This window comes from Leptopilina boulardi, unplaced genomic scaffold, assembly GCF_019393585.1.
Source record: "Leptopilina boulardi isolate dan_hultmark-lab unplaced genomic scaffold, ZJU_Lbou_2.1 LbouV2_310, whole genome shotgun sequence".
In the NCBI taxonomy this organism is placed as follows: domain Eukaryota; kingdom Metazoa; phylum Arthropoda; class Insecta; order Hymenoptera; family Figitidae; genus Leptopilina; species Leptopilina boulardi.
This window is the reverse complement of record NW_026137875.1, coordinates 297,135-314,669: the sequence shown is the minus strand read 5'-3', so window position 1 is coordinate 314,669 and position 17,535 is coordinate 297,135. Positions and strand designations below refer to the sequence as shown.

Below are 17,535 nucleotides of genomic sequence, written 5' to 3'. Positions count from 1 at the left end.
CATATGGTATATGTATGCAAAAGAGGAAAATGACAATCATGTCTGCTTAAGCGATGATCGATGTCGAGTAAAATTTCAAGGGAACGTCTCAGCAATTTAGCATGAATATACACTTTGATCCAGAGTCTTTGATGTTGAAAGCAAAAGAGGGTATAGCCTCCAACTATATATATATATTTACTTCCAACGGTCCTTAATTACAGTGAAGTCACCTACTTGGCCCGGTGAAAATTTATCTAATATATACACGGTTTTTTTTTCTTTTTTAAAAAAGGAAATAAGTGATAAAAAAAAACCAAGACAAAAATAAAATGCACACCACTTGTTAATGTATACTCATTTCGCTTGCCACTTAAAATTGTATTAAAAATAGAGGAAAAAAAGGAGGGGGATGTATGAAAGCATTCTATAAAATAAATAAAAATACCTTTTAATACTTTTTAATTTCCAAAGTTGTCAAACTAACCTATTTTCCGTGCAACTCAACTTAAAAACTAAATTTCAACGTAAATAAAAAAAAATTTCATAAAATAATTGTCAAAAATGAATTGTACGGATATTCAAAGTCATTAATACGAAATATAAAATTTTTCTAAAAATAGGCTGCAACGACTATAGGTGAAATAAAATGGAATGACCCAGGCCGATTTTGCAGATTTTTTTTTCCAACAAAATATGACTCGTACATTAAATTAAATTAAACCGTCACATAAAATCTCACGTTTGTTGTGTGATCGGAAACAAAAAATCAAATTTTTTTTATCATCTACATAGTATTGACTCTCGTTTGACGAAGGATTTTGTCGATAAAAAATTTTGTCGCCGAAAAGGAAATTCTTAAAAAAATTTTCAATATTTCTTTTGCCCGGACTCAAAATAATTTTTTTTTTTGAAAATTGTACAACTAAATCTTTCAAAATTTGATTTAACAAATTTCAAATATATATTTTGAGTTCTGTGAAAAATAATTTTTTTGTTTGAGGTTATGTTACGGGGCTATGTTCATAATCACACTTGACAATTTTTAATTTATTTTTATGATTCAAATGACTATCAACAAATTAATAATTTAATTATAAATGAACAAAATTTAAATATTACACACTTGACAATATCAATATTTTTTATGCATTGTAAATTAATTTAATTAATAATTTTCTGTCACACAATATTTTAATAACAAGATGACATTAGTAAACAAACAGGGTCAGGAAACAATAGCTCTATTCTCGTCCAAAGCAGAGTTGGGTAGAAATGAAAATTTGTCCAACAGTAATTTTCGGAAATTATATTTAACTGTTTATGCTGTGTTCACAATGCAATACATCCTACCCAACTTTGCTTTGAACGCAGATATTTTGGGTTCTTGCTTTCCAACCTTGTTTGTTTACAAATGTCAACTGGGCAATTAAGACATTGTGCGATAGGAAATTATTAACTGACAAAGCATGAAAAAAATTTATCAAGTGCAATGTTTAAATTTCATTTATACACTACCGTCCGAAATTGTGCGAACGCTTACACCGCGAGTCATTGAAAAACATACTCGCGTGAGAATAAAGATAACTCTGAGAGAAATTAACGTAGAGACTTTTCCCTTATAGCGTTGGAAAGCTTATTAAATTTCGAAAAAAATGATACCTATTTGAATGAGATTGCTTAAATAGGTTTAAATATATCATGTTACAAAGTTGAAAAAATAATTGTAATTTTTTGCTTATTTCCTACCTTGACTTTAACCTCTTGCATGGTCCAGGAAAATCGACGAAAAAAATTGTCCTTTAACATAATTATTCCTTGAAATCTAAGCTTTCCATTGATTCTAAAAACAATAAAAAATGTTGACGAGTTTGCCAGTAATTGAAAAAAAGGACGCACCATTAATTTCATTATTTTTGCCTTTTTGTGAACATAAATTATTTGTATAACGCGAAAGATATCATAATTGTGTTATAAGTTAATTAATAATAATAACAGTCATAAAGCAGAAATTGAAAAATTGATATTGACTGCAAGAGAAAAAAATATTTCACATACATAAAGATATTAATTTTTTAATCAATCATAAATAAAATAATTATACAATTAAAGTTTTGTAAAAATTAAAATATATTTATAATCATTAAACAATTTATTATTAAGAATCAAAAACCTCGTTGGCCAAATTGAATTTTTTAATAATGTAATATATAAGTTTTATTACATTTATTTAATTTTAATAACTGTATAATTAACTTATAAAACAATTATGATATCTTTCGCGTTATACAAATAATTTATGTTCACAAAAAGGCAAAAATAATGAAATTAATGGTGCCCGGAAAGCACCTAATCAAAATCCTCTGTTTCGGCCCTGGCGCACAAACGAAAGAGGCAGCGAGACGGAAAAATCGGGCGATTGACGGTCGAATTTTTTTTCGTGCACGCTCGTCCTTTTTTTCAATTACTGGCAAACCCGTCAACATTTTTTATTGTTCTTGGAATCAATGGAAAGCTTAGATTTCAAGGAATAATTATGTTAAAGGACAATTTTTTTCGTCGATTTTCCTGGACCATGCAAGAGGTTAAAGTCAAGGTAGGAAATAAGCAAAAAATTACAATTATTTTTTCAACTTTGTAACATGATATATTTAAACCTATTTAAGCAATCTCATTCAAATAGGTATCATTTTTTTCGAAATTTAATAAGCTTTCCAACGCTATAAGGGAAAAGTCTCTACGTTAATTTCTCTCAGAGTTATCTTTATTTTCACGCGAGTATGTTTTTCAATGACTCGCGGTGTAAGCGTTCGCACAATTTCGGACGGTAGTGTAATTAAATTATTGATAGTCATTTGAACCATAAAAATAATTAAAAATTTTCAAGCGTTGTGATTGTGAACTTACTTTGAATCTGCTACTGTAACGAACATAAATAAAGGTTAGTGTATTTTTATTTATCTCCAAACAATTTTTTTCTTATTCAACTGCTCACTATAAATAATTTTCGCTTCTCTCTTTCTTAAAATTCATAATAAAATTAATTTTAGTACTTCAAAATTCAGTGTAGTGAAGAAAGTGATTAATAAAATTGTCAATAAGAGCATTATAATTATACTTACAGTAGGACTCCGGTTATCCGAGCTAATGTGGACCGAACCTACCTCGGATAAGGCGAAAACTCGGATAATCCGAATTGTTACTACAATTTAACATTATTATTGTTTAAACAATTATTATTTATTACAAACGAGAAAATAATATTGTATATATTTCATAATAATTTAAACAATTTGAATTTATTAAAAATAAACTAATATTTATAAAAAACTAAAATTAAAAATAACTCTGATGAAGTAGACTATAGTAATTCATACACTTACCCTAGTGGAATATTTTTTTTTCATGTAACTAATATCAAGTTTATCTAATATACATGCGCCCCAGGGGGTTTGTATTCAATATTTTTCAACTAATCCTTGAGCCAATATAAGAAAATGAAAATTTGTTAGAAATGCATAACATATGTATATATGATTACATTGAGAAATAGAAAACAGAACCCCTTTCTAAACTCCTCCACCTGGCATAAGTTACGCGTTCGTTTAATGACTTTACGCGACGGAAATAAGTTTTTAGCCTCTCGTCGATTATATACTCTCACCAACTGCTAAGAAAGTGCTTTCTGTATATACACATATATACTCTTCTTCCTTTCCTCGTTATACTTGCGGTAATTAACCGACTCAGAGCGCTTCGTTCGTGTAATTCCTTTTAATTACCTACCGTTACGCCGTCGATAACGTATAGTAGATACAGAGATGAATCTTTCAAGGCTTCTTTTTTATCCATAGGAATTTCTTGCTAAAAGGGGGTACTTGAAATGAGGAAAGGGAAGAGGTTAAGGGCTCATAAAAAAAAGAAACTTGCTGAGGGAGTATATGATTATTGCTTCATTTACATTTGAAAATGCGCCTTCTTTTTCTTTTTATTACAACATTTTACTTCCCTTTATATCCTATAATATACCACTGTCTACCATGTCAACTTTTAACACTTCGTTTTAATATTATATTTATTATACATATTATATGAGGCAAAATTTCTAAAATTATTCAATTCAAAAACAAATTTTCTTCTACACTGGAACCTCCAACAATATTGCAGCGCGCGAGTCTTATGTGCAATGGATGGAGGTTACCCTTGACGTCAAGGTTTTGTCAAAAAGTGGAAACACTCAGGGCCGTACATATTATATACTTATGTATGGGATATATGTTCGAATAAAAATTGAGATTAATTTAATTCTTTATAAAGTAGAAAAATATAAATATAATTACGTATACATTTAAATTATAATAATGCAGTTTATAATATCGATAACTCCGATCGATTGTTTAAATTAGAAAAAAGGAAAAAGAAACTGGGTCTAAAAGAACACGTAACTGTGACGTTACTGTTTTTTCTTGACTGACGCCATTTATTGATTGTTATCAAAAAATTTATATTTTTAATAAAAAAAATTAAACAAAATGCCGTTTTTTTAATAAGATTAATTAATTAATATCTCAAAAACAAAAAAACGGCATTTTGTTTAATTTTTTTTATTAAAAGTAGATAGGTATATATTTTGAGAATCAATTTAAGGGGTAAAAAAAAGAAAAAAAATGTCCTTTTTTTAAAAAAAAAATTTTTGATTTCCAAAAAAAGTGGTACTGGAATTTTTTAAAAAAATTGTTGCACTACTCGGAGGAGTAGAAAAAAACCATCTAAAAAATTCAATGTTCATATTTTTGCTATTGGATCACTTGAGAAATTTTGCCTCATATTTAAATGGTCAATTCCACGTGAAATTTATGTAAATAACCTCTTAAATTTGGATAAACATATTTTTTTTCGTTCTTTACAGAAAAAATAGTAAACGTATTTATTATTATTATTATTATTATTATTATTATTTTTAATGACACTTAACTTTAAAAGTATTGAATTTTTGTCACGAGAAAAAAAAGTTTCAGTTTCTCGAAGTATGTTGAAGAAAAATTGTTTTTTTTACATTTATATATTAAAAATAACCTGTTTTTATAAATAAATTAATTTTTTTTAACTTTGGACCCGGCTTTTTTTTATTTTTTACATACCTCGAAGTACTAAGAAGACTTTACAAAAAGTTTCAGAGAGTGGGCCTCTGACGATACTTTTTGTTTAAATAATTTGATTAAACAACATTTTTTCATTTTTCAAAATACAAATTAGTCCAATACTAAAAATTTATACAAAACCTTCTTAATACTTCCAGGTATGTAAAAATAAAAGAATGAAAAAAAGTCGGGTCCAAAATTAAACCAAAAAAAATAATTAGTTTATAAAAAATTGTTATGTTTTCTACACAAATTGAACATTTTTTTTTCTTTTTTTGTTAACATATATAATATATATATCATGCCAAACGTAAAAGGATTTATTGATGCATTTAAATGTGACGAAGAACCAATATGCAAAATATGGGATTGATTAGATTCAATTTTATCTTAAAATAATAGTAGTAATATTTTTAATTATTTTTTAATTACAAGTGAAATTCATCTATGACCTTATAAATTTATTTTTATATATAATAAAAATAAATTTATAAGGTCATAGATGAATTTCACTTGTAATTAAAAAATAATTAAAAATATTACTACTATTATTTTAAGATAAAATTGAATCTAATCAATCCCATATTTTGCATATTGGTTCTTCGTCACATTTAAATGCATCAATAAATCCTTTTACGTTTGGCATGAGTCCATTTATTCTCAAATTCGAGTCTGGATGAACATCAGTATTTTCTAGTGCAAAATATTCTGGTGTTCCGCTCTCACAATTTACCTAATAAATAAAATTAAATATTAGTAATTGCGTATATCATCATAAACATTCTGAAACCATAAACAAGACTTACAAAAGCCATAGAAACAAAATACAATTGATCTGAATCCAAGTTTTCTAATCCTGGTAAACGTTTATCTTTAATATTTTCTTTCTTCATTTTTTGCTTGTAAGCTCCATAAGCTGCAATCAACCCTCCGGTATCAGCAATAGTTTCACCTTGAGTTAGATTTCCGTCTACCTAATTTACATAAAAATTTTTATTTTTCAATTATATCTCATTCAAAGTGTTGTTTCAATAATATTCAATTAAGTTTCATTTACTGTATAATTATTATAATGATCCACAAAACATTTGGCCCTCTTATCATATTCAGCAATCATTTCGTTTGACCACCAAGAAATGTCATTTACATTTTTATCAAATCTTCGTCCTAATGTTAAAAATAATATACACATTTAAAATAAATAATAATAATAAATTTAGAAATTTTATTTTTTTAAATAATGAAAAAAATTTTCTAATCTATACGATTGATTGTTCAAAATTATAAAAAAAGTGTAAAAACAAATTGGCTATAAAAAATAGTAAAAATTGTTAAAGAAGTTCAATTTTAAAAAAATTAAGAATGCAATTAATCAAAATTTGCATATAAATGTAAAGTTACCAGAAATCTTCTTTAACTTACTGTCTATTGCATACCGAGCAGCTTTTTTTTAAAAAAAAGTTTTTTTTGTAGATTGTTTATGAAAAAAATTGATTTTTTTCAAAATAGTCCCAAATTTTTAAATAAGTTTTTTTTTAATTTTCTCTTCGTCATGCAAAGTGTATTTGTGTACTTAAACGATAAAGATTTGATTTTTTGATTATGGTTAATATTTGAGACCAGTAGCCAATCTCCATTTTGCAATATTTTTAATTTAAAAAATTATTATACATAGCTTATATTGTACACTTCAAGGTATGCTTTATTTCAATTCAATAAACTTTACCACTTTTTTTATAAAATATCTTGAAAAAACGTGCATTTATATGAGTTTCCCCTCTTAAATCATTAAGCAACCGAGTATAGATAATTTTTTCTAAAATGGTCTTAATTATACTATATAATATTTAAAATTATATGTGTATCAAATTACCTTCGTTATCAAATCCATGAGTCATTTCGTGACCTATTGTATAACCTATATATCCGTAATTTATCGCACTGTTGAAATAAAGAGGAAAGTTTTTTTTTTAATACGGTTATTTAAGAATTTTTTAAATACAAATATATGAGAAAATTCGTTAAAATAATAAGTACAAGTTATTAAAAGAGTGTTTTTTTATAATAAATTGAAACTTTTTACTTTCTAAATTTGAATCAGTGAAATTTCACTGACAAAGTAGTTAAAATTTACCAACTGAATTATTTCAGTAAATTTTCACTGAAATTCAGTCACATTTAACTGAAAACCAGTAATAAAGAATTATTACTGATTTAAACAGTCAAATGTACATTATTGTTAATCGGTAAAATAGATTTAACTATTTTAATCAGTAAAGAATTCTACTAATTTTCAGTGAAATATTACTGAATTTCAGTGGAAATTTTACTAATGTTATTCAGTTGATCAATTCCTACTATTTCATATTAGTGAAATTTCACTGATTCAAATTTAGAGAGTACAGTTCTTTTTATAAAATGGTGAAGTATTAATACTTTAGTAATTGAAAATATAGAAATACTTACTGAGGTAAATTCGAATTATATATGGGAAGTAAAAATAGTGCAGCTGCAACATCTATTCAACAAATTAACATTAATATTAAAGAAAATTACTTATATCTTTAAGTATATTGCAAAATTTTTTTTAATTATATACTCTAAAATTATTATTTTCGGATAAATTTGCCAATTACTAGTGTTGTTTATAGATATATTTATACAAAAATTAAAATCCCAAAAATAAAATATATTTGAACAAATTAATCAAGGTTTAATTTTAAAGAATAAAATTAATAATAATATAGTTTAAGCCCTTCGCAGTCTAGTGTAAAAATCATCGTTTTTGGACCCAAAACAATAAAAAAAAATTCCCAAAAAAATATTATTTCATTGTATTAAAGGTTTTTGGTGTCGCTGAATCCGAATTTAATGATGGAATTAAATAAATTCAAAATTGTAACCCTTGATGCAACAAACAGGTTTTAAAGAAAGCGCAGTAATTGATATCCCACAGTTACTTCATATCAATAAAAAAAAGTTATCAAAACGTATTTTACATTTAAACAAAAGTAAATTTTCTTTGAACTTACTCAAACTATTCGTGCTTGGATAATAAAAAGCATTATAGGAAATTGGTGACATAATAACTCTGTAAAAATACATTAAAATTATATTTGCTTTAAAGTTAAATAACCTAATCTAATTACATGAAATTAATACATAGTAATGACTTACGGTTCCGAATCATTGGTGTTTAGTTCACGAAGCTCTTTGGCTTTTGTAAAACTTATATATTTAGAAAAAGAGATTTGATTTTCGAAATAATCTGGACCTAACGGAATCTGGAGAGGAAATATTAATTAAAATTTTCTTAATTTTTCAAAAAATTTAATTCATTTTAATGTATTTAAGACATTTTTTTCAACTCGAAATCTTATAAATAAATCAATTTAAATCAATCAAATAATTTCAGAAATTTTTTGCTTCACAATGAGGAAGCAAAATGTTCGTTAAATGAACATAAAAGAATAGCATACTGTTTTATTTTTAAAAGCTCATAACTTATCAATTGAACTTTTTATAAACTTCATGCAAAAAATTATAAAATTTACTATATTTTTTGTAATTTAAAGGGGTTAAAATCTTGCTTGCTTCCTCGTGGAGGAAGCTTTGTAGTCCTTTCGTTTACATATAAATTAAAATTATTTTTACCCAATAAACGAAAAAAAAAGAATTACAAAAAATATAGTAAATTTTAATTTTATAATTTTTTGATGAAATAATTAGTGTTTAATTATATTAGCATACCTCATCTTTTATATTTTTATCACTTAAATTTAATTTCGAAAAATACGATTCTGAATAACCAATTACAAACTTCATTGCCTTAAGTTTTTCCTTAACCAGGTTCTTTGTTTCATTATTCAACCAATTAGAGTTCGACATTTCTACTTCAATTTCATGTTGGATTTCTTTAGCCATGGTTGTCGCCTATTCCAACCAGAAATTAATATATTTCATTACTTGTGACTCTGTGGTCAATGTAAATTATTTGTATTATATATTATTGTATTTTAATCATAACTTACGGATTCTTTTGTCGTGTTAGGAAATTGACGTTTTATGAATTCAAAAGACGTTCCGAAATTGAATGGCAAACTATTGAAACAATATTCCCACCTAACAATTTGAAAATTTCAATTTAAAAATAGATGAACAACAACATATATGTGTTTTGAATAGTTAAAAGGGACTAAACTGCACTTTTGCGTTAATATATGACTTGGGGATTCTTGTGCTGATATAAAAACTATCCTTTTAAAACTAAAAAAAAGTATAGAAAATTTCGAAATTATTTGACCTTTCTGATGGTTTGATGATTCCTACATCAGCAGTTTTCTTCGTGTCATAAATGAATTGTTTTATTTCTTTATCTAAATATGGAAGGGTCTCCCGTATAAAGATCCAATGAATGTAATTGACTGAAAAAGATTTATATATTTTAATTAAAATTTTACATTATTTAATTTAAGAGGAGGCTCCTCTTATCGGATTCTCGTACATTTTCCCGAAAACTTTTTTCCCAAATACAATTTCCTAAATACTTTTTTACCGAATGCATTTTTACGGAATCAATTTTATCTAATGTAATTATTATTTTTTAATAATAAAGTTTGTTATCATAGCAATCGTGAATAATAAACTTGTCGAAGTTTATAAAGTAGACATCCTAAAGAGTAGGTTATATCTATAAAATAGTCAAAAATTTAAAAATGACAAAATGGCGTACACTTTTTTAAAAAAGTGCGATTTTTTCACTATTTTTACAAAAAACAAAAAAAATGATCAGATCTGATTAATTCTTAGCCCTCCTTAATTAGTTAATTTAATATGTATATATATATATGTATATAATTTATTAAAATATTTTATTTTTATTGTACCAATTGTTCTTTGAGCTGTTTTTTCTAGTAGTTGACTTAATTTATTGAAGTAAGTTTTGTCAAGTAAAATTATTTTTTCTGATTCATCAATAACAACATCTGTATTATTGTAAACGGCTTTAATCATTTCGAGCCAATTAATCTAAAAACAATAAATATAAACTAAAGTTATTAACGACAAAAATAATAATCATACACTGAAAAAAAGGGTTTGCTATTGACAACCAAACGTTTGGTTAGTATTTAAGCAACCAAAATTTTTTTATTGAATCAACAAAATTTTGGTTGTCCCAATCAAACTTTATTTAGGACAACAAAAATCCTTTTTTTATAATTTTGGTTGTGTCAAACAAATTTTGATTGAGACAATTCAAGTTTTGTTGATTCAACAAAAAAAATTTGGTTGTTTAAATACCATCCAAACGTTTGGTTGTCATAACCAAACCCTTTTTTCAGTGTAGTAGGATGATACCAATATATTAATATAAATTGAAGAGTTAAATAAATTTTCGTTTGAGCTAAATATCCGTAATAACAAGAAATAACATTTTTTTACCTTTGATATCGTGCTTTCATTAGTATTGTTATGGTTATAAAAATTCTGAAAATAGCTTATTCGCATTATTTGATATCCAGATTCTCTTCTTTCATTTAGAGTTAATTTAATCTAATAAGAATAAATTGATTAATAATACAATTTTCATTTCTTCAAATATAATTTGAAATTAATGCGATTATTACCTTCTTTAAGGATTCAATAAACTCATACAAATTTCTACTTTCAATTTCGATTTCTTTTTCGTCCCTCATTCCTTCGGATTCTGAATATTTAGAAATTGCTCTGTCTAGAATCTTTTTATCTTCTGTTTTATTGTTATTTTCATGACTGTATGAAATATATTCATTATAATAATGACTACTTTTCATATCTTTCAAATAAATGGTGTCAGGCAGAAACCCATTTTCTTGAGTAATCTGCAATATTATAAAACTTGTAATGTACATTTTATTATCGTAAAATTGGCATTTTGCTGTTTCATACTCTCTAAAACTGAATTAGTGAAAATTTCACTGATTTTAATTCAGTGATTTACTTTTCATGATTTCAGTCAGTGACTTTTACTAAATTTGACCAATTCAGCTCAATATGTAGATATTTATTATTGTAAAAGATTAATTGCTTCTTACCATAATCATGTTAAGTGTGGAATTTTTTGGATTATATACAGTATGTATAGTAAACAAACCATATCCTCCTACAATATCGACATAATAATAAACAACATCTTGCCAAGTGATTTCTTTTTTTTCCCATTCAGTTGTATTCATAACCATTGGCCAACCACCAATCTTGTCTATAATTTTCTTTAACGGTTCCAATCCTCTTTTCTTAATTCTATCTAAAATTATTCATAATATATTTTTTAATTTCAAGTTTTCATTAAATATTATTGCTATTTCATTGAAAATAAAAATTATTTGATTTAACAACAATCGGCTATATTTATCATCAAAGCAGATATTTTCTGCAATGAATAATTATTATCGTTCTGAAGGTGTTTGAGTTAAATAATAAATATTTGATTGAAATACAAAAAAAATTATTGATTAAAATTAATTTTATTTGTTTTAATTAAAAATTACTTGATTCCAATTAAATGGTGTTTAGAAAAAAAACTTTCTTGAAAATACATAACGAATCAGGTATAAACTTATTTAAATTAAATATAAATTTTGTTTTCAGTGTACGGAAAAAAATATTTGGCATTGACAGCAAAACAGTTTGCTGCATTGATTTAAGAAACAAAAATTTTGTTCAGTCATCTTAAAACCTTTGTGTTTTATGAACAAAATGTTTTGTTGTCAAAGAAAAATATTCTTATCACTGAAAATTGTTGAACATGAATTAGACTCATAAAAAAATTAGATAATTTTATAAATGATAAGAACGAAAAAATAAATTAATATTGGAACAAGTAAAGTTTTTCATCATTAGGTATAGAAATTTAAATTAAAATTTCATAAAATAATTACCTTCATCCATACAAGATTTGTACAATTTTTTCTCGTTAACTAATGGCTCAATATCCTCAGGACTTAGTTGCTTTTCTATAATTTCTGAAAAAATACCATAATGAAGAGTAAAAAAATATAAATTTCCTTATACAGAAAAAACATAATTTCAAATTGAGTACAAAATTTACACTCAATTTGATTTTGATAATCGAGAATTTTTATTTTTAAAACTGACTGTATGAAACTTAAATAATTTTCTCTTTTTCCCTAAATTGAAACGGGTATTTTATTAAATTTTTAAATAAAAAATCTCTGTATATAGCGCCATTGCCCCTCTCTATCCTACCTTTTAGAATAAATTTTCTTTCTTCATTATTTATTTTAAATAAATTCCAGAATTTTTCGCCTTCAGGAACCGGATAATTAGATTGCCATGAACCACATACGTAGGAATAAAAGTCATCGCAAGGATTTACGCTATCATTCATTCCCTTTTTAATTGATTCCGCTGTAAAACACAATATTATTGTTAAACACATTTTCAATAATTGTGTGCGTAGTTTAAAAATTAAAGAAAAATTTATGTTTTTGAAACGTTATCAAAAATAATGTTCAATTAGGTATGTATGTATTAAAAAGGTGTATGTCTCTTGCTAAAACAGTGTTTTTAATAGCATTTCTATATTAAAATAAGGTAAAACTACCAATTATTATGATTCAGAAATAAAATCATTATTTATTTATTTTAATTATACAGTACATAAATAGACAATTGTAAAGATTGTTTGAAAATTCGCGGGTAAATATTTGTAACAAATATTTTCCCCACGTCGATAAAAATATATACTCCATGTCGATAAAATGTTACCGACTGTGAAGTATATCGTAGTACCCGATCGCGCCGCGAGAGCTATACCGCCGAGCTCTCTCGCAAATGTCCCGGCCACCGATCGGCTATATAAGCTGCACTCCCGCAGGAAATCGAGACTCTTGTGGTTCACAGAGTCGGTGAGGGCATTTCCCTCAGACTAGGGCTTTTCCCCAATTATTAAGGAGCATTACTCCGAAGTATCGTAAAGAGAGCATTTCTCTCGTCTCCACGAGGTTTTACCTGTTGGAGATATCGAAGCGGTTTTACCGCGATCTCGCTCTCTAAATCTGAATAAGTGAAATTTCACTTAAAATGTGTCAAAAGTCTTCCACGTAGAAAAATAAGTGTATATGCACTTTTAAATAAGTGGTTTTCACTCAAAAATAAGTGAAGTTTCACTTATTTTTAAGTGCATATACACTTATTTTTCTACGTGGAAGACTTTTGACACATTTTAAGTGAAATTTCACTTATTCAGATTTAGAGAGCGCGTTCCCGTTTTGTACGTAACCCATGGCGTAGTTGTTCATCGTCGCTTCCGTTCCTCCAAAATAGGGAACGTAACGTAACGTGGAGTAATGCAATCCGTATTTTGACCATTTCGTATTTAAATTGTAATCGTGTAGTATATTTGTCAAGTATATAATTTTTAAGGTTATGTCATCGTTCTTTTTTGTAAATAAACGTTATTTTTTTGAATTGTGTCTGTAATTTTAATGTAATATTGTTGCTTAAAAACGAACCCTGATCCGGCGAGCTAATCCAACAGTTTATTTTATCATTACATTCGTTACACAATGACAAATAATTAAAAGTTGAAAATATTCAATTGAATCTAACATACCCTTCAAATTTTGATTGGACACAAATATAAGCTTTCTATGTTTAAGTAGTTCATATACATTCGTACAAAAAATTACTGCATTTATGGGACAAAGGTGCATCATAAAATTCATGTCTCATAATTGGTACAAATTTGTTATTTACAATTCTATCAATAATTTATTATTTTAATATATAAATGATATTAAAAACACTGTTTTAACAACTAAAGACGGTACACCTTTTTAATGCAGCAAAAAATTTCGTATTATTTTCTTAAGTTAATGGTTCAAATACAATAAAATCTCAAAACCTATCTGAAAAGTTGTTCCATAATTGGTACTTTTACCGTATATTTGTTTTAATTTTCCAATATGAATAATAATAAACTTACCTAATGAGTGGCATTCCTTAGTTTCACAAACTTCCGAAATATTATTTTCAACATCACTTTCGAAAACAAGTGTTTTGTATTTATTTATTATTAATAAAATTATTAAGTGGACGGCAAAAATTCTAGAACAATAAAATTTAATTTGACAATTAAATTTTAATTATTTTTATATTTTAAAAATATAGAAAATGTTAAAATATAAATAATTATAAATAATGAATTTAAGCGGAGAAATTAATGTTGTTAAGAGGTGACAATTTTTATGTGGCATTATTTGAGATCTAAAATTATTGTGAATTATTAAAATTTTTAATAAATTTTTTTTTGATATTTTAGAAATTTTATTTTTTGAAAATATTAAAATTTTTAAAAATCCATACGATTGATTGTTCAAAAACATGAAAAAAGTATATATAAAAAAAATATATTTACAAAATTCGTCTGGATGATTAATGTATTTTATAATTAATTTATATTATATTATTTTATAATTAGAATGAAATGTTTCATTATACTCACAAGTAATAAATATTGAACATGTTCCATAAATGAATAAAGTATGAGAAAAAATAATTAAAAATTGCCCTAATGTAATCTGTTACACGGAAAAAATTTGTCGCTTAGAATTTAAGCGACTAGGTAATCGAGAAGTCTCGGATCTAAATGAATATTTTGCTCAGGTTATAAAAGTTCTATAACTTTGACAGATACTGTAGAAGAAAGTCGAAGACTTTTTAGAAACCTAGTTACTTTTGTAATAGAACTTAAAACTGGGCAATAGATAATGTGAATCACAGATACTTGTCAACGAGTTCGAGTTAAACGGTGCGCGGAAAGTATGCGCAATCGATTCGAAAATCATGGCATATATGCACACTACCATAAGTATAGTTGACGTGAAAGATAAAATTTCTAAGTCATAAAACACAAAAATAATAGCCAAATAGTGATACTATATATATATACTATACTACTCTACTCTATTGTTTAAAAAATACTTCAAAATTATTTTTAAAAATTTAGCTAATAGAAATAATTTGATTGAAACATTTGGTATTTAAATTAAATAATGTATTTTTTTACATCTGATAAATAAAATAATAATAATAAAGTCCTAAACATACTAAAATAATTCTTCAATATATAAAAATTATTGAGAAAAAATCTGAACTTTTGACATCACGAAATATCCCCCCTGTTTCTCGCAAGTGGTAAAGAATCACATCGTTTAATATATACCCAGGTGCGAATTTAGGTTGGCAGCCATAGTTGGTACGTCAGGCCTTGGTCGATCCATCTATAGCTGCCGAAACATCGGCAGCCAAAGTTGGCCCGACTTTGGTTCCTACTTTCACCCAAAGTTGGACCGACTGTGATTGCCAAAGTTCAAAAACCCTAATTCTAAAAGGTCGGGCCAACTCTGGCCAAAGTCGGGCCGATGGTTGTCGGCAGTCGGTATATATCAAGATTATTGTGGATGGACTTTTCAATGAACACCGTTTGACTGGTATTTTAATTACAATAATAAAAAACGAATGTAATTTTTAATCTGAGATAATTTGTTTTATTTGACTTATAAAATGAGTAAACCTAAATCCTCCTATGAGAGAATAAAAAAACACAGATTAATTAATTAATTAATAATTAATAATAATAATATTTAAATTTTCTGAGGAGAAACTCGGCCAATTAGTGGCCCACAGTTGGGCCGACCATTATCGATTTAGCTGTAATTGATTGACTGAAAAGTTTCAAAGGTTATCTCATTCATTTATCGTTATAAATTACAAATTTAATTTTTTTTTAATTGCACCTGATAAAATCATTTTTGTTTTTAAGTTCCCATGCGAGCGTAGCTCGACATATAACATATGTGGATGACCAAAATAATTTATATATATATATATATATATATATATATATCTTCCTATATTACAAAAAGATATCGCCGCCGCCGCCTCCGCCGCCGCCGCTGTTTCAAGAATTCTTGACCTAGGAGGGGGGAGTCCCCCCTCCTAAATTTTGAGGTTATGTTCGTTTCAAGGCTCTGAATTTAGCCGCAAGTCCGCCTCCCTCCTCTCATTTCCCCTCCTCCGTCAAAAATGACCTAAATTTTGAGGTTATGTTCGTTTCAAGACTCTGAATATAGCCGCAAGTCCCCTCCCCCGCCAGAAATGACCTAATTTTGAGGTTATGTTCGTTTCAAGGCTCTGAATATAGCCGCAAGTCCCCCTCCCTCCTCTCATTTCACCTCCTTCATCAAAAATGACCTAAATTTTGAGGTTATGTTCGTTTCAAGGGTCTGAATATAGCCGCAAGTCCTTCCCCCTTCCCTCATCTCTCTGTATTTCCCGCCAAAAATAGGGGGGTTGGCGCGCGAAGCGCGCAGGGGGGCGAAGCCCCTCTAGTATATATATATATATATGAGAGATTCTTTTTTAATCGCCCCAGCCCAAAAAGTCAATGTTCTGGGATTGGCTTCATACTTTGGTAAATTGTTCTCCTATATGATAGTAATAAATCCTTAAAATATAAACTCATTAAAAAAATATTTGTAGAAAGTAGAGGGGGTTGAAGTTTTGACGTTAAGGGTAACATTGTCATTTTCAAATCCGTAAAACTATGACAAATGTTAATGGATTTTAATTTATCTATAATGAATTTTAATGCATTTTTCACGTACTTTTCAAAAATGTATACAAAATTTAAAAAAAAAATTTTTGACCCCTTTTTTTTCAAAATCAACCCTTATTTTTCGATTTTCACCCCTTCGGGTATTTTTTTTTTTTATTTTCATTGGAAAGCTGAGGTTTTTTCCCATGAGCTATGTAAATATGAAAATGGGACAACAATAATTTTGGGAGAAACAGAATATTATTGTAGGCGGTGCCGATAACTGGTATACCTAAAGATCATCTTCGAGGATTTAGGTAGGCACCGCCTGCTTTAATATTCTGTTTCTCACAAAATTATTGTTGTCCCATTTTCATATTTACATAGCTCATGGGAAAAAACCTCAGCTTTCCAATGAAAATAAAAAAAAAAAAATACCCGAAGGGGTGAAAATCGAAAAATAAGGGTTGATTTTGAAAAAAAAGGGGTCAAAAATTTTTTTTTTTAATTTTGTATACATTTTTGAAAAGTACGTGAAAAATGCATTAAAATTCATTATAGATAAATTAAAATCCATTAACTTTTGTCATAGTTATACGGATTTGAAAATGACAATGTTACCCTTAACGTCAAAACTTCAACCCCCTCTACTTTCTACAAATATTTTTTTAATGAGTTTATATTTTAGGGATTTATTACTATCATATAGGAGAACAATTTACCAAAGTATGAAGCCAATCCCAGAACATTGACTTTTTGGGCTGGGGCGATTGAAAAAGAATCTCTCATATAATATATATATATATATATATA

General features: G+C 27.0%; 2 protein-coding genes across 5 annotated transcripts in view; one reads left to right on the top strand and one right to left on the bottom strand.

Moving 5' to 3' along the window:
* Nucleotides 1-17,535, top strand: part of LOC127283717 (uncharacterized) — a 189,354-nt gene that overhangs the window by 86,676 nt on the left and 85,143 nt on the right. The gene's annotated exons all lie outside the window — the stretch shown is intronic.
* LOC127283720 (endothelin-converting enzyme 1-like) overlaps nt 5,670-17,535 on the bottom strand; it is a 33,806-nt gene continuing 21,940 nt past the window's right edge. The window contains exons 1-18 of one of the 3 annotated variants that reach the window (XM_051308769.1): nt 14,629-14,950; nt 14,110-14,231; nt 12,369-12,530; nt 12,041-12,124; nt 11,195-11,406; nt 10,748-10,981; nt 10,563-10,673; nt 10,007-10,148; nt 9,424-9,544; nt 9,152-9,242; nt 8,871-9,053; nt 8,298-8,404; nt 8,153-8,211; nt 7,587-7,638; nt 6,994-7,061; nt 6,178-6,287; nt 5,927-6,094; nt 5,671-5,853 (exon numbers count right to left, since the gene is read on the bottom strand). In XM_051308769.1, the coding sequence (XP_051164726.1) occupies nt 5,695-5,853; nt 5,927-6,094; nt 6,178-6,287; nt 6,994-7,061; nt 7,587-7,638; nt 8,153-8,211; nt 8,298-8,404; nt 8,871-9,053; nt 9,152-9,242; nt 9,424-9,544; nt 10,007-10,148; nt 10,563-10,673; nt 10,748-10,981; nt 11,195-11,406; nt 12,041-12,124; nt 12,369-12,530; nt 14,110-14,231; nt 14,629-14,648 (2,205 nt within the window). In that variant the 5' untranslated portion in view covers nt 14,649-14,950 and the 3' untranslated portion in view covers nt 5,671-5,694. Of the gene's footprint in view, nt 5,854-5,926; nt 6,095-6,177; nt 6,288-6,560; nt 6,866-6,993; nt 7,062-7,586; nt 7,639-8,152; nt 8,212-8,297; nt 8,405-8,870; nt 9,054-9,151; nt 9,243-9,423; nt 9,545-10,006; nt 10,149-10,562; nt 10,674-10,747; nt 10,982-11,194; nt 11,407-12,040; nt 12,125-12,368; nt 12,531-14,109; nt 14,232-14,628; nt 14,951-17,535 lie in introns of those variants that run through there. The other 2 variants (XM_051308770.1, XM_051308771.1) reach the window with 2 other exon arrangements.